Source organism: Limulus polyphemus, unplaced genomic scaffold (assembly GCF_000517525.1).
Source record: "Limulus polyphemus unplaced genomic scaffold, Limulus_polyphemus-2.1.2 Scaffold313, whole genome shotgun sequence".
Taxonomy (NCBI): Eukaryota; Metazoa; Arthropoda; class Merostomata; order Xiphosura; family Limulidae; genus Limulus; species Limulus polyphemus.
The window spans coordinates 369,484-392,744 of NW_013665923.1; the positions used below are offsets into that span (position 1 = coordinate 369,484).

General features: G+C 29.9%; 1 protein-coding gene across 4 annotated transcripts in view; it reads left to right on the top strand.

Moving 5' to 3' along the window:
* The window catches only part of LOC106457294 (phosphatidylinositol 3,4,5-trisphosphate 3-phosphatase and dual-specificity protein phosphatase PTEN-like), a 103,784-nt gene extending 80,532 nt beyond the window's left edge, over nucleotides 1-23,252 (top strand). For 3 of the 4 annotated variants that reach the window (XM_022383149.1, XM_022383150.1, XM_022383151.1), the window contains 5 exons: nucleotides 1,869-2,164; nucleotides 6,930-7,044; nucleotides 12,052-12,226; nucleotides 15,384-15,426; nucleotides 22,820-22,858. In XM_022383149.1, the coding sequence (XP_022238857.1) occupies nucleotides 1,869-2,164; nucleotides 6,930-7,044; nucleotides 12,052-12,226; nucleotides 15,384-15,421 (624 nt within the window). In that variant the 3' untranslated portion in view covers nucleotides 15,422-15,426; nucleotides 22,820-22,858. Of the gene's footprint in view, nucleotides 1-1,868; nucleotides 2,165-6,929; nucleotides 7,045-12,051; nucleotides 12,227-15,383; nucleotides 15,427-22,819 lie in introns of all 4 variants that reach the window. The other variant, XM_013916683.2, reaches the window with a different exon arrangement.
* The last annotated feature ends 9 nt before the right edge of the window (nucleotides 23,253-23,261 follow it).

The following is a 23,261-nucleotide window of genomic DNA, read 5'->3' on the forward strand; positions in this document are numbered from 1 at the left end:
TTAAAACTGATCAATAGCATGTAGGTACAAATAATTATGTTCTTAAAACAAAACATTTCCTAGCACAGTGAATGACCTTATTCTAAAAAATTACAGTGAACTAATAAACTATTGCACTAAACTTGATTAAAAATAAAACAAAATAATAAAGTAATTGAATAACTTGCAGGAAAAAAATGCTACCACTATATAGCAAATATGTACACTATTATTTATATTTACATGGGTACAAATTTTATGACTTAATTTTTCACGTTCAAGGTTTTTGGATATAATAGTGGTTGCTTTCATAATATTCTGATAATATAATTTCTATACATGCAGAAAACCTTAAAATGAAATATTTAATTGCTACATCTCTTTGCTGGCAGTAAAATGCACCAGCAATCATTTACTGCAGCAGTCATGTGTCTGCAGTAAAATGACGGCAGTAGAATGTTGTAGAACCCTTGAAATTAAACCAATCATAGTTCCTGCATGACTACTGTAGATGTTGGTTAGCACCCCCCAGTGGCACGGCGGTATGTCTGCGGACTTACAATGCTAAAAACTGGGTTTCGATACTCGTGGTGGACAGAGCACAGATAGACCATTGTGTAGCTTTGTGCCTAACTTCAAACAAACAAAATGCTGGTTATCCTGTTTGAGACTTGGAAGACCTGTCATTGAACTAGACATTTATGCTGATACTTTTTACTAGGCATGAGTTTTACTGATTCATAGTTGTTACAACCTTGCTGAAATAAAGGGCAGGAGAGTATCCTGGTTTTTTAATTCTGAAAACTTGGTAACCTTAGTAATATTTCCAATATGGTTGAAGTTATCCACCATTTTTGTTGATCTATTAAAGTAATATAAATATTCAAGAATGTGTTTAATATTTGAATTATGACTATTGTATTTTAAGCTTTATCATGCTTACTATTAAACTTGCCCTATTTTATATTCTGTAATTTAATAATGAATACTTGTTGTGATAATTATGAATTGTAAATCACTATAGCTATAACTTGACATGATGTTCAAGTTCAGTTAGAAGAGGCAACGAATTTCTGTAGTTTTACTGAATTGTTTTTTACATCCTTAGCTGTAAACTATCCATAGTTTATAAGTCATTTTATTCTATTTCTCTGCAGTGTCATTTCCTTTGTTGGAGGCTTTTTTTCATTTTGGAGTCTATTTAGTTCATTGTTGTCCCTCCCTTTACATGCTTCCCAAGATCCATCAGCTGTATGTAGACAACTACTTCTGAGGCCTATTTTGAGCAAATTTAAAGCACAAAATCTCATAGTATAGCAGATATAGTTGCATCTTTTGGAGGAAATTGCACTTTGGTATAGACATGTGGCTAGATGCTTTATCTGGAGCTATACTATAGTGACATCTATTCCATACAAAGATAATATTTTCTCTTGGTATAGTGGTGTTAGCTTGATGTTATGTATAATTCCCCTGAGCATTATAGTGGACTCTGAATGTTTAAAACTAACCATTATAATCATAACTTTTAACCATTGAAAATTCCTTTGAAAACACTTTCATAACATGCTCTGGACTATTTTTGAAACATTTTGCCACCAACTGGATGATAATAAATTGCCCAGATATTTGTAGAAATGTAAGTAGACATGTGTTTCTCATTTGATGACCTACATCCATTTAATTTTCTTCACAACCTCCACTGTGTGACTGATAGCCAGTTTTTTTTAACTGTTGGAACCTTGTCTTCCTGGGCTTTACTGATTTGCAGTAAAGCTTATGATAATCTTTATACATATCAAACCATTTTACACATCTCGTATGTTTATGGAATTTCAGCCACTACAGTAGATAAATATTTCATAATTACATCTTGTTATTACTTTTAGGAAAAGATGTTCTCATTTTGGTTCAACACATTTTTTGTAAAGTCTTTGGATGAACCTCCTAGTGGAGTCATACAAGCTAATGGTTTCATAGAGCAAAACAACTCAACCTCAAGTAACAACTGCAACCTGAAGAAGGAGTATGAAAGACAGAAAAGCAAATCAGAAAGGGATTCTAGTTCTGTGTCTCTCCCTAAGCTTGAAACATCTGAAAGGTTTGAAAGATCAGAGCGTGAAGAGAGCTGTATGTCATTATCAAGGTTGCAGCATAATTATACTCAGTGTCAGAGGTGCAGATAGTAAGTAATTTTTGGGTATTTTTAAATTCTATCTCCATAATTGTACTTCTTAGCAACTACTTTCACTACATGTCTTTAAATATAATATTCTGTAAGGTCATGCAGCTTGAGTGAAAAAAGAATTTTTAAATTAAAAATCTCTGTATAATTTGTTTAAAAAAAACATGTTACATACAAATGTTTCAATAACAGTTGATATGGGGCCAGTTGTGGCCTGGTGGTTAGTGTACTGAACTATGAACTTAATGGTCCATAGTTTGTGTTTCAATGCAATAAAACTGTGTTCCATGCTTTGGGATCATAGGTGCATTATAAGAGTGACAATCAGATCTTACTATTTTATTAGAATAGCCCAAGAGTTGACTATGGGTGCTTTGCCTAGCCGGTTTACCTCTAGTCTATCAGTGCAAAAAAATAGTGACAGCTAATGCAGATAGTCTTTGTGTACTTTGTTCCAATATCTGAAACAAATATATGTTGATATATTCATTATTGACATCACAGAAGAATCTGGGAAGTCCTTTAACCCTCTCACTATGGGCTTGGTTTATGTGACCAATCTTTTAACCCTAAAGTGACCATCTGTTGTCATACTATAACTTTTAATATGTTTTATGTATCTTCATGAAATATGGCAAATTTTAAGTAAACGTTACAAGACTTTTGTACACACAAGATCAAATTTTTTAACCAAGTATTTTTACTAAAAATATGTCTGTGAATATATGGAGTTTCATTGACTGCTTTGAATGCAAAGTGATTTTCATCTTAAGATTAGAAATACTTTCCTTCATCTGAAAATTGTTAAATTTCATTTGCATAATTTCTAAACCTAAATAAATATCGAACATTTTTTTTTTCAGTAAAACTTTTTCTTTATATGTTATTTTCTCTACCCTAACTCTATAAGCATTTGGTCGATTTGATCAACCTTGTAACCACCATTAAAAAATATGAAATAAATCTAAACTACCTGTTTTTCTTTCTAGTGACTGCAAATTGTAACAGGATACTCCAGTTCTTTATCCTAAATAGCATAAAGCTTGTAACAGTACACATCTATTTATATTTAATTTTATTACTTCATTGCTCTTTGACCCATGTCTAATAACCCCCACCACACAAGTTGTAAATTACTCTTGGAACATGTAGCTCACATGTTGCAGTATTGAATGTCATTATGAACAACCTACTCATATGTATAATTCATGAATTATTTTTTTTCCATTATCTTACCTTATTTAACCTAATCATTTTTGCATTTTAGTTACTTTTATAATAATAAATGAAGAACAAATGTGAAAGGAAGGATAATTAAATATTTTCCCAGTCTGGTTCATAGTTCTCTTTTAAACTATGGTTACATATATCAGTAATTATAATGATAAGCAAAGTCCATATAATTTTTAGTTTAAAATACTTCGTCAAGTCAGGTGAAGTACCTTTTCAGTGTAAAGTAAGCAAAAAAGGTCATACAGTGAAATTATTTCTAAATGTAATTTGATCTGTTGGTGTAATTAACAAATGTTTATATATTTTGCAGATTAGTTGGTTCTATCTTTTTAAAATATTTTTAGATTCTGTTTCAGATCGATGAATCCTAATTTTTTGTATTGTAGTATTGAATCCTCATATTGCTTTACTGTTGCTGAACTTTTGATACAAAGATTTTTTTTGCAGTATTCTCTTATACAGTGAGTCATTAAATAACCATAGTTTTTTATATTCTTTATAATTGAATTTGTATATGGTCTTTAAAAGAAAGGTTTTACTGCTATATTTATAGCAACTTTTGTTCAGTTGTACATCTTCTTTTGCCCCCCGGTGGCACAGTGGTATGTCTATGGACTTACAATGCTAGAAACCGGGTTTTGATACCCGTGGTGGGCAGAACACATATCACCCATTGTGCAGCTTTGTGCTTAACTGCAAACAAACAAACATTTTCTTTTTTTGTTACATTTTATACAAATTTCAGTTTCTTTTTGTTTTCCTTTTTCTCAAAATTCTGTTAATGTGGCAATTCAAATGTAAGGGACTGTGCTTCCAACAGTTGGAACTGTCAGTTATAGTAATCAAAAGCTGTTGGTGAATTTAATCTGATTTACATACAACTGATATAGTGCTTGATACCCCAAAATAAATGTTGTAAATTTTTATAAAAATAGTTTCTTTCTTAAACTTTTGCAAGCACTTTTAAAGAAATAAATGTGCATTAACCAGTTGGAATATCCAATCATTTAGTAGAAAAAAAACATTCATATAGCTCAAATTTTTAATACTGTTTTATTGCATAAGTTTAATTAATTACTTGAAAATTCCAAAGAGCAACTTACAACAGAATCTAAATAATTTATGTTCTTTATAGTGCATTGAGAAATATATGATTGATTTGAACAGGGCAGATCCTTAAATGATGCTCTCTGGTGCTCTAACCAATAATTGAGGTGTAAAATGCTCCTATAAATATTTCTGAATGTCAGTCATTCTTCAATATTTTTGTTGCAAAAAACATCTAAGTTGTCCTGAAGCCTATGACCCAATACAGTGATTTCCATGTTTAAAGCTTCCAACATCTGTAACTGGTGAAATCATTGGCCTAACAAAAACTAGTGTATTACCAGTGTTAAACATTATACTCATGAATGAAATCTTTGTAAATTGTGACCTACTGCATATCTACAGGAACATGTCAAGAAAAACCTACTACTGATCTTATGATACAATGACCCTTGAAGGTGGAAGTGTTTTAATATGGAGGCAGACTTAGTGAAAATGTATGATTTATCTGGAGGCATTTGAAACTTGTAACTTGTCTTAAAGTTAAATTATATAGTGCACTAATTGGAATAGTGACAGAAGATAATCAGGTAACAGCATTGACTATAAAGCAAAGTCTAGTGGTTGCCTCTCATGTATTGATTTTCACAAGTTGGTAAATGTCTGCGTGGAAGGTTGGGTCTGAAGGGGGTAGGATAATCTAGTAGATAACGTCTGAAATGACCCAACAACTTCAGTTAATCATTATTGGCTACAACAGTAGAATTACCCTGTACCCGTTTAAAAAAAAAGGGTTTTGAGAACCCTGTAAACATGTAGTTGTAGATACTATAGTCTTTTCTAACATGATAAAGATGGAAGTGGTAGAATCGTACAAGTAAATGTTCTTCGAACATTCTCCAAGAGCTTAATATTCTTCTCTAAAGAAATATTCCAGAGAGAAGAGAAGTATTGAAGTATAACTTGTACTAGGAATTAATATTGGTTTCAATTGTTAATAGGGACTAAAAATATGTTTAATAATGCTCAGACATGAGTTAACTTTGCACTTATTTTACCATTATAAATTGTAAGTTTCAAAATTGATCAAAGAAGACACCCAAGCCTTTCTCTCTGAATTCATGGCACAGTGATTTTTGTGTGATTTTGGGACCATAGTGCATAACCTTACATTTATTAATTTTGAATGGTAATTGCCACTGTACTGACCAACTACCTGTAGAATTAAATCAGGATTTTAAGATGCCATAGTTAAATGTGAAGTGCAGAAGTAAGCCATTTTGCATCATTTGTGAAGAGCTTCAAATACTTTAAAACTTAGTAATTAATGTCATGTATAAACATTAGAAACAGTACAGACCCCAGGGAATTCTTTGCTTCTTTTTTTGTCCATCTTTTGAATATGTCACATATCCTTGGTCAGTCTTCATTGTATGTCCTGATTTTTTTCTTCTTCAAGTTTTAACTAGCTGAGTTTAGGTTGTATACATACTTTAATGATACTGTCAAGAGATGTAATAGGAACACCTGTTAGTTGGATAAAAAAATTAAAAATAAATTATTTACAGCTTTGAGTGAAAACCTAAAAATTAGAAGATGATATTATAATAAAGTAAATTAAGAATATCATATAAATAATAATTGTTAATATATGTGTAGTGAAAAGATGTGAAAAAGTTCACATTTTTGCTAAAAGCTTGGGAGAAGTATATTTGACTTAAAAGTACAATAAGTACAGGAATAGAAAAGCATATTAGAAGAAATCAAGTGAACTAATTGTATCTGTTATATGGGCCTCACCAACAATATATAAATTTATTATTCTTAAAATGGTACCAAAGCTTTTGATAGTACAATGTATTTTGCATCTACTGAGTTTGAGAATGGACTATCTAAACATTTATATTACTTATTTTTCTATTAGAAATAAGTAAAATGTGGCTATAGTAGGATTCATACAGTTTCTTGAAGTCATGGCAAAACATGATAAAATGAGTTATAAAACTTCAATACTGGAAATCCTATTAAAAATGGCTTTTTCTAAGTTCTGAAGTTTCAAGTTTCAATAAAAAAATCTCTTCCATGAAATTTGGATTAAGTAAAAAAAAATTAAAAAAGTTACATTATTAGAATTAGTTTGTTTCATGTTAGCCACTATAAATCTCGTGTCTTGTGAGACCTTAGATTGTTGCAATTTCTGCTAGTGAGCATGCTTGATGAATAAATTTGCCAGGAAAATGTAAATTTAATTCTTCTGGGTAGGAATTGAGATATCTGGAATAATTTTAGTAATAGTCCTGGAATTTTCTTTGTTTGTAAAGTGTGTGTAATTTCAGCTCTGTTTTCTAAAAGTCACCAAATAGTCACTACTACCCAATAGGTTTGTTTCATTATCTTCATTTAAGCTGATTAATGTGATGTTCAAAATTAGTATTTGTACTAAAAAGTTAAGATGATGTTACTTTTATTTTTGATAATTATGCAGTAGGCACTGGAGTGGGGATGATGAAGGAAGACTTTTCACACTTATTTTGCCAAAAAATCAGCTTGACAAGGCCAACAAAGATAAATCTCATAAACTTTTCAGCCACAATTTTAAGGTAAGGATTACATTTCAACTACTCAGAAATTAGAATAATAAAATCTTGACCCAGATTTGGATTTCTTGTCAATGTAACTCACTAATAAATATTACCTTTACCAAGCAATTGATATGATAAAGGTATGTTTTCTTGAAAAGCTCCATGTGAAATATAAGTTTATAATTGTTCATTACTAGCTCCAGTATCAACAAAAAAAAAATAGTATTTGGATTATACATTATATGGTGTAAGTCTCCACCAACAGTGTATTTTAACTACATTTATCCTCTGTAAACCTTTGCCAAGAAGGTATTTCAACTGTATTTCATCTATTCTTTAATAGATGATTTAGGCAGATTATTCATGATGAACAGGTAAAATGGGCAGCAACTGTCTAGTTCAGAGTGACACTTATAAAGAAAATTTTGAATACCCAGTGTATATTGGTAATTCAGGTAAAAAGGACAATGTTTGGAAAGTCTTTCATCTTCAGGTCAGTTGCAGTGTACTTGGAGTCATTCAGATTGTATTTTGAAAGGATTAAAATGGACATGATGTGTTTTGTTGGTGTATGAGTGATGATTAGAACTAGTGTGACAAACTGGTGATATCTGGGCCTGAGTCTCTCTTTAGGGATAGTTTCATAGTGTAAATTTTAGAAAGATTCTGTAATTGACCCAACCAACTTGTTTTATGTTCCATCAACATGGCATGAAATATGGAAGGCTTTTGAAACTGAACTACTTTTATAGATTAGTCTAAAAGTTCAACATTTATGTCTGGTGAAAGTCTTACAGAACACACACAAATCTTTTGTTGTAAAACGTAAAGAACAACTGTCAACAGATACAAAAACTTTTCATCTATGAAACACCATGTTCCTCTAAAAAGACCTACATTGGAGAAACTGGAAGACATTTTCTAGCAAGATAAAATGACTTATACAGAATAAAACTGATGAAAATACAGAATTCTACCCTGACAGAACATGTCATGCTGGCAGGACATAAATTAGACTGGGACAGTTATGAACACATTAAATCAGAAATTGTGGAAAACAAGAAAAATTAAAATCTTTCTTCATCAACATGATGAAACCATCACTAAATAGAGATTCAGGCTTGGAAATCACCAGTTTGTGGTTAACATTCTTCTTATTCCACTAACCATGTTCTAAAAACCACCAGATGATCATGTCATGTTCACTTCAATTCTCCCAGATAGCATATATATCCCTGCAACACCAGTACAAGCTTACATAAAGTTGAAAGACAGAATGCATTAAAAATGTCATCCTTTCTATCTTCTGTAGATTAATTCTCCAAGATTTTCTCTACAAGTGTCACTCTGAACTAAGCAGTTGCTGCTCATCTCACCCTTGTTTCTACTTTATTTATTGTCAGACCCTAGATACAAGGTATTTGAGTTACAATTTATTGTATTCCCATATCAACTAGGCGTTTCAACAAAACTTTCTTTGTTGAGGCCCATACCTTCTGTATATGGTTTTTTCAAATGCACTTTTAACTGTTGCAAAGTCTCTGTTTACAAAGTATTTCAACTACATTGTCTGTATTGTAGGTCCATGACATTTGTTGTCATAGATGAAATGCTATATATTTCAGTCATGTATCTGATTTTGTATGATTGTATTTTTAGTGTTGTTGTGATATTTGGTTAAACCTTAAGGGATTTGTCTTCACTGTATCCAGCATTTTACACTGTAGAACTTAGTTTCATGTTTGGCTGGCACATATCTCTTAATGAAAACCTGTAGTGGACCAGTGAAGAGTTTGAGAATTAACAGTCTTGTATGTGGCCAATTACATATTTATTAATGCAAACAATTTTTTAACATAACATTCTTTTACAAAATTAGTATGAAACACATTATCAACTTTTCTTGAAAATGTAACTAGTTAAAAACAGTGGATCATTATTCAAGTAACATTTATATGAAGTTAATTTCTTTTTTTTTGCCTTATTTATGCTTCATCCTAGGTTTCTTTTTAAAGAGGATCATCTTACATGTAATATTTCTGTGGGGTTGTGGATCTTTCTGTTTAGCTTTTTATAAATCCATACATTTTCAAGTTCCATTGAAGATGAAATCATTAACGAAAAAAATATTTTGTATCCAAAGAAAAACAAAACACATGGTATAATCTGCATAATTGTTCATGGATATAAAATGCAACAAGTTTAAAAAATAACATAACACATAAAAACATGTTGAAATGTACAGCAGCATTCAATTTGTGTGTTATGAAGCAGCCAGTAATGGGTCTTCTTAGAATAACAAAGTTTCTGGAAAGAGTAACCAAAATTGTTGTTGTATGAATGTTCAGAATTAGTTCTTAAAGACTCTATAAAAGCAAGTTTTAATGGAAGAGATTAGAGAAATGGCAACTGTGAAAGTTGGAAAAGATGAAGTGTCAAAAAGGCTTAAAATCAGTTTGGCCAAAGGTAGTGAAGCCCCTAGACTCCCAACAAAATTTCTCTTCTAAAAAAGTCACATGGCTGAATAGTTTTTTTTTGTCTTTAATGTAATTTATTTCATACTTTCTTTGATACTTTGAAATGTATTTTATAATTATTATTACTAAGTAACATTTTTAGTATTATTTAAGTGTTTTTTAAACAAGTTCATAAAAGAAACAAAATTTTCTTATTTTAACTTAAAGATTTTAATATTAATGTTAATCATTATTAATAGTGTAATGATTCAATAACAATTTTATGGAATTACTGTATTTGATATATATATAAAATGTATCACTTTTTCTTTAATGTGTCTTTGTAATGCTACTGTATGGGTGCTTTTGTCATTGCATATTTTATTAGTATATTATTTATTCATATATTCACATAATTATGTTTACTTTTTCAAATTCCTACCGGTTGCACTATTTATTAATGTTGTATTTGTGTGCAGTTCTTACACTGTTCTGTGACCCTCTGCATGGAGCTAAGTTTAACTCACTATTGATATGTGATAAGGGGTAAACACATGTTTTTATTAAAGATAATCTCCAAATTTAAGCCCTTTGTTAAATATGGATAAAAAGAATAAGTAGATTTTTATTATAGATATTCAGCAGTGAACAAGATTAACATCAGTGTGATAATTATAACAAACCAGTATATCTATAGGCCTAAACTTACTATGTTGAAAATATAATTTGTTAGTATCAGCAAATGAGGTTTGAATAGTAAAATGTCAACATTTTGAAAAATTGATAAGAATATGGCAAAAGTATTTTAATTTTATTTGATATGTTAACATTTATTTGTGCCCACAAAATCATTGCACTATTAAAACTTAGAAGCAATGAAATGATTAAAACACCATGTGTACTGGTGATTAGAAGTATACTTCTAATTTAGTTCAACTTCACCAGTTTGGTAGCAAAGAAGTATTGATATTTACTTAGCAGTGAACATTATCATTTTAAAGTTTCAGCATTTATTTTTTACCAATTTTTATTATTGTTCTGATACAGGACTGTGAAATGGATTAAACCATCAGAGTGTAGGATATGCTTAAAAGAGTTTGCTTTTAATGATTCATGGTTACGTTGCATCCTTTTACCAAAGTGATTATAAAACATTTGTTCTAGGCCTCACATATAATTACCATACTTCAAGGATCCTGTTCAGTTTAATTCTTACTATCAAAATCAAATAACTATTATGGCTAAACCATTTATCCAGCAAGCAGAATTGCATATTTGAAACCACTTGATTTCATTTCACAGAATGTCCAAAATCTTAAGATTGTGTTACCCTTTAAAGTTTTTTTTCAGTTAATTATCTAATTTAGATAGGTATGTGACATACTCTATAGACATTTCAGATTTAAAAAAAAAATCTCTCCAGTTGCAAGTACTTAGTGTTTTATAAAATATTTTGTCAGCTGGAAAACATTAGTTTTAAAACCATGGAGAGCTTATAAAAGGTGCACTTGAAATGAATTTTGTTTGTATATCTGTGTATGTGGTCGTGCATCCTTTTGTGCTTGCTATGCTTAAAATGTACATACCTGAATAACAGGATTCGAAAAGACCCTTGAAATATTGGATACTTATGGAAAATGAGCTTTAAAAATTGCACTTTTAGAATTCCTGTAAATAAAAAATAGCTCTTTTTTTTTCGTGTCATGGTCCTGAAAAATTCCTTTAATTTCAGTTTCAGTAAAAAATTATCCATGAAATTATTGACTTAATTAAAAAAAAGGTTTAGTTATCAAAATTAGGTTTATTTATATTTTGTGTCAGCCATTGTGAATCTTGTGCCTAATAAGCCCCAAGACTGTAGCAGTTTTTTTTTGGTGTGCTCATATGATGAATGAAAATTCAACAAAAATGCAAATTGAATCCTGTGTGGAAGGATTTCAGTGTCCTTAAAATTTGAGTATGAGTCCTAGGAAAATTTCCAGAATTTTATCTTGAAAAGTTTGAATGAACCTTGAAATAACCTGTTCTTTTGATAGTGCATGCTTCGTGAACCCACAAAAACCCACATAAATATGCATGTTAAGTGAAGTTAAGCTCAATTATTGGGACTTGTTACACCTGTGATACTAGATATTGGAATTGTTGTATAGATCAGTGAAATTGCACATCATGATTAATTATTTTAGAAGGACCAAAAGTTCATGATATATTTGTTATAGTAACATAAAAGGAACATTGAGCATGTGTGAGACAAAGTTGTTAGAAATCTTGATCATGAAGCTTAATAATGATTAAGAGGTTTAAAAGTCCATAATGATATATCAAATGTGGAGTAAACCTAAGTTACCGTGAAGATGATATGAGGTTGAAATTATCAAATTTAAAACTTATTTGAAGAACTTCAGAAGTGTATTATTATGTAGAAAGAAAACTGAATATGTGATTCATTTGACATACAAAATTACAAGTGTGTTTACAGTAACACTTTATCAACTGAGAAGGTATTAAACATAAGTTAAAAACATGTTTGGAAGAAGGTTACTTCACCTTGTATGTTTTTTCTCCATAGGTACAACTCTACTTCAGCAAAGTAAATGAAGCTATGAACAAGTCCCCTTTTCTAGAGCACAGGGAACTCTCGCCAAGTCATAGTTTTTGTGATAGTTCTAGTTTTCATGGTGATGACTACAGTGATGTAGAAGACACAGAAACAGAAACGGAAGATGAGGATGATGAATGGGAAGGTTGTGAGGCAACACCTTTAGTAACTTCTTCTTTCCATTAAATTGATATTTTGTATTCAGTTCTTTTTATGTACCAAGATACAAGCACAGTAGCATCATAATTTTTTTTTCTACAACTTTTTGGTTTGTAGTAATTAAGATTGCATCTTTCATTACATGGTACTTTTAATAGACATGAATTTTCATTTAAGTAGTTTATCAAAAATTTAAAACATGCAATAAGTAAGAGAATTATGTCTATAAAAACTTTAGTAAAATTGAAGTGTGATACTTGCTTAAGCCATTTACAAAGTAGTCACAGTTCTAAAATAGTTTCATGACTACTGTTTGCAGTTGCTCAGTACGTTAGTGCACATAAATTAATTACAAAGTTTATGTAGAGAAAGGTTTAACAGGCATTCAGTACTACTGAATTAAAATTTCTATGAAATGCAATGAATAGCATGTCTTAGAATCTCTTCACTATTATTCATACTGCATTAGGTATGTCATAGATAACCTGAGTTGTAATGAACATCTTTTGGATGATATATTTTAATTTGAATTTAAGTGAAATTTTTAGTGAATTGTTTTTTCTTTTTCTTTGTGTTTCAGTAGGGGTAAAAGTCAATATTATAAGTAGTAAAAGTATGAAATTTCTTCTCACATCAGGTTAAAATAATAGCTTCATGAAGTTTCTTTTGAACCATTTAATAGCAGATTTGGAAATGCTGATCATGAATAATTCAAAATTATTATCATTGTGAAAAATGATGAGAAAAATGAACTTTGTCATCCGTGTGTGATGGATGTCTGTTTTAATTAGATTCATAATGTATATATATATATATATAGTTGTTATTTGTGTCATATTGATTTCTAAGAAAACATTTTTATTTTAACACAAATTTCAGTTTGTTATATGGTAAAAATAAGTTTTCAGTTATAAGACGTTTGATTTTGGTTCTCTGAATAATCTTACAAGACATTCTATACCTGATGTGGACATGTTCACTGTTTTATTATAATGTATAATCACCAGTTCACACTACAAGTCTTGAACTCATAAGAAAGAAAATGTTTTGCAGTCAGGAAACTTCTGTCCAAAAGATAGTATCAGCTTATTTAATGAAAATATTTTCAGTTTTCTTTGTTTTTATGAGTTACTACTAAATATGTTCTAGGTTCTTATATTTGTATTATTTTTGTTTTGTGAAAAACTGGTACAGCAAATAATTTTTAGAACTTTTATAAGCAAAACTTTGATATTTTGAAATATAATATATACATCTTTTCTGAAGCATCAAGCTGTGTACAGTTGTATAGTAATATTTCTGAAGTACTACATAACTTGAAAGTGAAATTATCATATGATTTTGAAGAGTTTATATTAAAGATGAGGTATGTATGTTTTGTAAGTTAGAAGTGGAGTCATTAAAATTATTCTTCATACAGTCTTGCAACTTACATTTATGTATATGAGATTCAAAACCAGAATTTTGTTTATTAGAAAAAAATTTATTTCTTTGATAACTAATAATTTTAACTATTTATGTAATAACATATTTTCCAATATTTCTCCCATTTTTGTGTAATATTTTCTAGATAAACATTTAAAGTAAGAAATTTATGTATATATTATGAATTAAGATTTTTATTGAAATAATTGAATGGATTATTTAGATATCTTATACAAATGTTAGATCTATACTTAAATGATAAAAAACATTAAACTGATACACAATTTTCAAGTTCTTCTGAGTTGTATACTTCACTCAGTAAATGAAAGAAAGACAAGATTACCTTTATTTGCTCATTAATTACTGATAATCACCCCAATATTAGTTAGAATCTTGACTTGTACTGAATTTGTTTGATAACAGATTGTTTGAGAACTTCTTACAGTTCACTTTGAATTCAGGTATGCTCCTTCCTTGAGAATAGAGGCGGCTACAGTTGGTATGAAAGGAAACATTCGTGCATAAATGATTCAGATGATCTATTACATTATTTACAGTGTCAGTGAATCTTTTGAGTAAAAACGAACTTGTACTACAGAAGTGACATACAGACATGACTGAGAAACAAAACAGGTCATAACTGATGATAAATGCTGAATCACACAATCATAAAAACATTTTTCTTATGTAAGGCTAAAAGTGCTACTTGTATATTTAATACCTCTAATTGTGTAAGATAAACATAAGTTGGTTAGTAATTTCTTTGTGTTAAACAGTATTGGTAATATCAATGATGAATGTGAACTCATCACAGTTGTTGTTAACTTCCTATCTATTGAGCACACCTGGATGTACATAGTGTAATTAGAAACCTATAGCTTCTGTTGGTCTTTTTTTTTTTATTCAGTGTCTCATTAAAAAAAGTCAGTCAAATTTTAATTTTTGGCATACTAGTTAGTAAAACATGCTTTGAAAGGAAAAGACCTATCTTGTATAGGTTAGGAGCAGTTTCTGAGCATGAATAGAAAGATCAAAGTATTTTTGTTATACTTGCAAGGGTTCACTAGTTAAGCATAATAATGGAGGATCAGCGATCCTGCAAAAGTTATGATTGGAGTTGGCTAAGTGCATTAGTTCTCTGCCTGAACGTCTTAAAAGAAATTGGTTTAATATTTAAATATAGCTGGGAAAAAAAGCATTGTCAAAACATTGTTTAGAGATACATGAACGATTTCACTTTATATAATAAAATAGCTTCATTTAGATATTTGACAAGCTAGTACTTTCATTCCTTTGTCAGTGTGTTTATATTTGGTATATTTTAGAATGTTCATTGATGTTATGTGCAATTTGAGCACAATTATATTCTTCCTTCATTTTTTAGGTTGTAAGAATTTCAGTTCTGAAACTTCAACAGCTGATATTGTAAGGCCTTATTTGGTAGCTTAAGTTTTAAGAATTTATAAATTGCACTATTATATTCTGTTTTTATTTCTAAAAACTGCTTTTATATTTTATATTTCAAGCAAACATGGTCATATTAAGGTTTTGTAAAAAGTTTCTTTTATTGTTTTAGTCAACATTTCTAGCTTTGATAAGCTCTAGATAATTAGTTTGAATAAAGTTGATGTTTATTTCAGGTTCTTGCATTTTTAGTCTTTCTGTATGAAATTTGAAAGTAATTAGCAAAGAATAAATGTTATGACTTTTTTACACAGGTGATTTGTTTTGGTGTCGTGGGGGTGCTACATTGTGAAAAAGGTGATTTATTTAATCATAACAGAAGGGAGAAGTTTTTGCAATATACATATATGTATGCATAAATGTTTTAAAATGTGGAATCTTACCAGAGACAAAGGAAGATTGTCAAAATTATTGACTTAAACACAATACCCGAGTTAGTATTCAAGTAACATCTCATCAACACACACACAAAGAAAATAAAAATTTTTGACATCAATTTAGGTATTTGAAGTCAACAGAAATAAAAAATAGTAAATGTTTCCATTTTGTCTAGAGGATACCAGTTGTATAAAAAATAATAATTGTGCATATTGCAAGTAATATGATTATAGAAATTATTTCAGTGAGATCAATTATTATAAGAGAGTTTCATGATACTTTTTGAATATTTTGACTTCCTACAGTATTATTTTTCAAAGAAGGGAATCTTCTACTGAAAAATAGTAAAATAATGCAAGCCTTTCTTCATTTACCAGAATGTCAAATATAGTTTTTGAGCTAGTTTTTAAACAGAAAAATATCTTTGTATAGTACTTCATGCCATTTCTAAATATCTAATTATTGCAGTTGTAGGTAGATTGGTATATGAACAGAATGAGGCTAGAATAATATTGTTCTGTGAATATGGTGTTAGAGGTGAATTTAGGCTATTTAAAAAGTGTTTGGGTCTGAGCTTTACCTTGTAGTTAGTGTGCTTGACTGTGGATCTAAGTTTCTGTGCTTTGCAGAAGTGAGTGGTTAATAGAATTTTCTAATCATTTAATCATCAGGCTCATTATTTAATTACTAAATTATTATTCTTGAATAAGGCTTGGATAGTTGGAATTAAAAACAAACAAATAATAATTGAAAACACTAATTATGGTTAGTCATAACAATATTTGATGAAACTGAACAACCTTGTAGTAATCAAAAATAATAATGAGAAATTCTAGTTGTAATATTTTGGTTACATGGTATAATACTCATAATGTTTGGTTAATCAAGTTAATTGGCCAGCACTAGTAAGTTGGGTCTCATTATTTACAAATAAATAATCGTGCTCCATACTTTGGGGCCATGGGTATGTTATAAAGGTGATGGTGAAATCCCACTGTTCAGTCACTCTGTGGGAGAGCAGTAAGTTGTAATGCTAAAATCTGGGGTTCAGTTCCCCATGATGGACATAGCAGATAGCCCAATGTGGATTTGCTTTAAAACAAATGTCCTTGTAAAATGCTTAGTTCAAGGGGCACTATCTCCTGTTCCTACCAGTAATACTGTGTTACAATATCATGCCTTTAAAACAAGCCAACAACTACATTATATAATAACTGATTTTATTGCATTTTAATATAGTAATTGCGAAAAAAAAAGTTAGTTGGAGTAACACAAAAAATGAAATAGAAGGAAAATCACTTGAGAAATATGACATGGATAATTATATTCTCAAAAGAGAGTACTTTTTGACAAATACAAGCTTATGCTTTGGGCTGGTTGAAAAACTGTTAAAAAATGAATTAGTTGATTGTTTGCATGTAATAATCATCAGGCAGTTTGGCTTGTAGTACATTCATGGTTAATTGTAATTTGTTGTCAGATGGATTCAAATACTGGATGTAACTGAGCCATGACAGCTGGGGTCTCCTCCTCATTGCCTCTGTGACCCATGCAATTATGTGGTGTTTGTGCTTGAAAGGGATAGTACATATTTCAAAGTTTCCTCAACTTGGATTTATTGGATACTTTTATGTGTTATAAAGTATTGTATAAAGTTGTTTTTCTTTTTAAAACTTGTTCAAACACTCAAAACTGTTGATTTGGCATTATGGTAAACTATAGTAGATTTATTTTATTGGTTTATTTCAGAATTAATACTGTATAAAGTTAAAATATTCAAATAGAATCATAACCTTAATGTATTTGTTAGTAGTCAAACATGCTAAAATGATTTTTTTTATCCTCTTTGCACATTCAAAAAATCAGTTTTGCACACAAAAGACCATCTCCGAACAAAACTTAATTGTCTGTCATTTTGTTTCTGTTGACCTTATTGGCTTGAAACTGGTGCCCAAATATTCCATTTTTTTATGTATTTAAATGAAATACTACTTAAATACTAACTATGCCAGTCCTCCATGCATTTCTAACAAATTCATATGGTGATAAAGTAAAATAAAAGGTTAACATTGCAATAATGTAAGTATAAAACTAAACTGCTATTTTAGTAACTTATAAGAAGTATTCTTTCTACAACAATAAATTGTCTGATGATTTGACCTAGTCCCTTAGTTCTTTTGTGAACCTTCTGGTTTGGATAAAGCATTGTTCTTGTCTAATAATTAATAGTGTTGAGAATCTATAGAATTCAGTATTCATGCTGTCAGCAGAAGAACGGTCAGAAGCACATGGAAATAATTGAAACAAGAAATGCAGCTACTTTTGTGTCATCATTGGCATTGTTGATTTTTGAATAAGTGATTTAAACCTCTTTTGGCTTTATAGATTAGTCCTTATAATTAATGAAAACTTCAGTATTTTCTTTCTTAAACGCATTGAGTCTGTTGCTATAGATTGAATGTTTTACAGTTTCACAGAATACGCTCAAAAGGTTTGCCCTCAAAAGCTAGACAGTACTGAAGGCATTTAATCCAGATAACTACCACATTTTTATGAATGCTCAGTGCCATTATCTGAAAAATACTGCAAAGAAACAAAATAATATGTGTTAATTTCCTCAATATTACAATGGCAATTGAAGTTTGGGACACCCTTCAGAGCATATTAACAGTGTCCCCAAGTCATGATGATGTCATAAGTGTTTAGCCAAATGGCACTGGTAGTTGTAGATCTGTAGTGCTGCTTAGGCTTAGCTTTGGTTACATAATATCATAGACATTGACTTTCCTAATATTATTAAACTGTTATTCTTTATATCATTGCCCATATTTTTTGTTTTTATGACCACACTATTGGACTGTTTCATCAAAAATCAGATGACTTATTTAGTAACAACTGAAAGAATGGTTATAAAAAGGGAAAAAAAAACCCTGAATTTATGCTTTTTTACTTCTTTATTCTAGTAGATGAGAGGTTACATATATATTTTTAAATATAAATATACATATAAACTAATAATACAACAATTCTGTGAATATCAAGATGTATTGTAGTATCCAGTTTTAAAGGGATAATAACACAAAAATGTAGGATTTGAACTTTATGCACTTTTTTTATTGGAAAATGCTTTTAAGAATAAAAATATTGGCCATTATTTAATGATGTTTTTAATAAGATATGTACTGGCTTTATTCACACATTCATTTTTTTTTTGCAATTGCCTTTACGATATTATTTCAGTGTACTTGCTTATAAATGTAAAACATTTGTGTGTACAATCTAAAATCCATGAAATACATTTATTTGTTATTTATGTAACACAAAGTTAGTATTGATTATGAAGCCACTTTTCAACATTCTTTACACTCGTAAAGTTTTGAAAGAAACAAAGCACTTACCCTAAGATATTATAACCTTGAAATTGCCAGTGGGGTCTATGTGAACCATATTAGTTATTTGAACACATATTTCCAGACTTTTTATGCAACAAGTTGCTGCTGGATCTATGATTGTGGTGTTTACAGGATCTCTTATAATATAGGAATCACACAAAATAAACAAAAATACCATGAATTTTATAATCAGTCATACCATATGAAATTCTTGATTATCTGTTTATTCTAACTATCCACTCAATTTTTTAGTTAGTTCTTTTAGATGTTTTAACAGGCAAAAACATAAATTTACTCAGTGTTATGTATCCCAATGGTAGTGAGCAGTAAATTGAGAATTAACCCTGTGGCTAAATTGGCTCATCAGTAAGTCAGATCTCATAATGCTGAAGATTGAGTTTTGATACCCAACAGGACAAATCACAAATAGTCCATTGTGTAGATTTGTGCTTAATAACAACAAAAACAAACTAAAATGATAATTTTCTGTTTGTTTCTAATATCAATCAATTTTTTTCAACATAGGACATGTATTTTATGGTATAAAAATCATAACGAATGCTGTTTTTACCTGGAATTGTGTGTTGTGCATTGTTTTGTTGTTGAAGGGGGCTTAGATAAGCAAACTGAAAGGTTATAAGGATGGTATTTCTGTATTATAGTTTGTAAATGTCTTGAAGTTTTGGAGTATTAACGTTTAATGTTTATACATTTTACCAAAAGAAGCTTCTAATTTTTGTTCCATTATGTTTTTATTTCTCCAGGTTTTCTTAAGAGACATTTTTGAATTTATAGATGTTCTTATAAACAATTATCCTACAAACTTGGACTTTTCTGCTATAAGTTGTTGCCTTTAGTTCATTTTCTAAAAATTATTGCAGTGATTGTGTAATGAGAGGCATCATACTGTATATTACATTCTGTTCAAAACGCTGTCTAACTAGAGGCACCATACCAAGTATTACATTCTACTTTAAACTACTGACTTTGTCTAATGAGAGACACCATACTTACTGTTATTCTATTTTAAACCACTGACTTTGTCTAATGAGAAACACCATATCTATGTTAAAGTATACTTTAAAGCACTAACTGTGACTAATTAGAGACACCATACTTACTGTTATTCTACTTTAAACCACTGACTTTGTCTAATGAGAAACACCATAATCTATGTTACAGTCTACTAACTGTGACTAATTAGAGACACCATACTTACTGTTACATTCTACTTTAAACCACTGACCTTGTCTAATGAGAAACACCATACTCTATGTTACAGTCTACTTTAAAGCACTAACTGTGACTAATTAGACACACCATACTCTATGTTACAGACTCCTTTAACTGTGACTAATTTGGGGCACCATACCTTGCATTACAGTCTACTTTAAAACACTAAATGTGACTAATTAGAGGATGCTACACTGTTATATTTTACTTTAAAACACTGTGTCTATTGAGGAGCATAATTCTCTACATTGATTACATTAGAATATGAAGACTTTGATAGTGGAACAGAATAAAGGAATCTATTCTATGAAGTTTAAGTGTAAAATGTTTTAATAATTGGAATATTTGTCGTTTATTTTGCTTTATACATAAACCTATTGTTATTCACAGAACTTGCATCAAGATATCACAAAATATTGTACTTAATGTATTTTGTGTGTGTGTTTCCTAGAAATATACCTTAAATTGTGCATATACTGTTGCATATCATCCAGTATTACATATTTAACCTTAGTTTCTTTTTTAACACCACACTTGTATAACTACCCAGTGATAAAAAAATAACTTGGAAAAGAAGCAACTGTTCTAGTGAATACTGAGCTGATGAAATATTTTTCTAATTGTAGTTATATTAGTTTTGAAATCATCAAAGTGAGAATTTATCAGTTAGTTCATTACTTTCAAGTTAATTTTAAAAAGTTTTGATATGAAATTCTCTACACTGTAAGGAACAGCATATTTTTGTTTTATGAAGGTTCAAGACACTTGTAGATAGGAATACAATAAACTTGAATATTAAATTAAACATGCATTACTAAACATTCCATTTCAAAGAAGTAAAACTCATAAACTAGAAAAATATCGTCTGAGTTTGACAGTCTGTATGCATTCTATTTAAGCAGTTATACTGATTTAAAAAAAGAAAACTATTATCTATTGTTATGAGTTGTCTGTTTATTAGTTGTTGATACATTTATGGGCAAGGTTAATAGCTGTTTGAAATAGATTTGTTTCTTGCTAGTATATAGTACGCCCCCCCAGTGGCACAGCGGTATGTCTGCAGACTTACAATGCTAGAAACCGGGTTTTGATACCCGTGGTGGGCAGAACACAGATAACCCATTGTGTAGCTTTGTGCTTAATTACAAATAAAAAAAAAAGTATATAGTACACTGTTACTATAAATGTTTAAAATGTGTTTCTCATTGAAATTTCTGATTTAGTTAAATGATAATATCATGAATGTAATTTTATTTCCTTATGCTATCAAGAGTAAATATCTGACCCAAAACCCCAAATCCTTCCTCCAACTGCATTTAAAATTTCCTAATGAAAAGGATTAAAATAAAATTTATTTGTGAGAAGAAGAAATTCTTTTTTGTTTGTGACAAAATTTCCCTCCAATTCAGTAAAATTTCAACTTCAAAAGATATAATGTAATTGAATTGTCCTAATCCTAACATGTTTTGTTTTTCAACTTTTTTTATTGTGGGTTTAATTTTCTTAATGTTTTTGACAAATGTTTTTTTATTGTTTGTAGTAATTGCAAAATAACTTCCCATTGCAGAGTTAAACTATCATTTTGCTATTACTGCAGTATTCCAGTGTTAATGAACGTTTTCAAGTTGGATGGTCATGAGGAAGTTTTTGTCAAAAAAGTTTTATAGATGAGGAAATTTGACAGTTTTTTACTCCTTTATATGGGATTATTCTATAGCAGTTTTCTTGCTTAAATATTTATAGAAAGGGGAGATTGCAAAAATTGAGTTTTTAATGAAGCACAAGTTAATTTTATATTATTTAATTTCTCCTATTATACTGTAATAAATGTACACCAATAATTTGGAGAAAATTTAAAATAGGAAGTATAAAATTGGTTATAAGTGCATCTGCAAAAAATAGTTCTATCAAAAGATTTTTATAGAAATTCTATAAAACTGTGACATGCTAATACGACTCATATTAGTTTTTAAAGTATAAACTTTTTTTTACCCTGCTAATTGGTTTGCATTATCTTTTTTCAACTCTGGGCATGAGGTATTTACATAAAAAAGGGTTTAGGTAGCTTAGCTAAAATTACAGGAAGTGAAAGTGTGTCAAACTTTTGTGCTATGAACATTGGTAGCTAAATTTGGAAGGAATTTTATATGCTCAAAAATTTGGATAAAAATGAGATAATCGGATAACATTCCTTACTAGGTTAAAGAAATGAGTAGAATTGAATGGAAAATATGTCAAAGCATTCATTATTGCCATTAAAGAAGTGTATTGCTTGTATTTATGGATGTATTACTCATTTTACTGTTATCTGTAAAACTTCAATTCAGAACCAAACTAAACTCAAAGAGTATTACTTTGGTAAGGGTAGCCTTGTAATTTGCTTTGTTGGTAGACCTAATCAGTCTTTATACGTGTATAGCTTGGTTGATGCTGGTGTGCTATTTTGTGTTGTCATAGAGAAGTGTTTGTAATTGTGTGACATGCATTATCATTTATTTTAGAAACTGGATTTGTGTGTTAAGGATTGCCTATTAATTTATATATATCCTTTATACTAACAGAAACACTGTTGTCTTAGTTGTAAATGTTATTTTCATTAAAGATGGTTGTTATAGGAAAATGAAATTTCTCTTATGATTTCAAAAGTCCATTAAATTACTTTTTCTCATTCTTTTCAATACTTACAGGGGAGTCCACCTATTTATGACTGACTGACTTCACTCGGCATCCCACATTAACCTGCTAACCTCCACCTTGGTGTTTTGTAATCTGTGTCTCCTGCCCTGTGAAGCCTGACCATTGGTCTTGTGCTGTTTATTTGTTGTATTGACTGACCACAAACAAGAGCTTCCTCTCTGTTTACTCCCTGTTTGTGTTAATAAGAAAAAAGCTGTGAAGTTGACGTCATCAACCTTCCCAGGGACAGGGTACTTGTACAGTAGCAGATCTAGAAGACTTCATGACTTCATTAGTGCTCAGTTTTTGTTGAGTATCCCCTTTGTATGGGATCAACTTTGAAATCGACACTACTGAACATCTTGTTAGCCATGTGGTTAAGTAAAATGTAGCTGGTGTACTTATATTTAAAAAATGTGTACATACATTTATATATATATATATATATATATA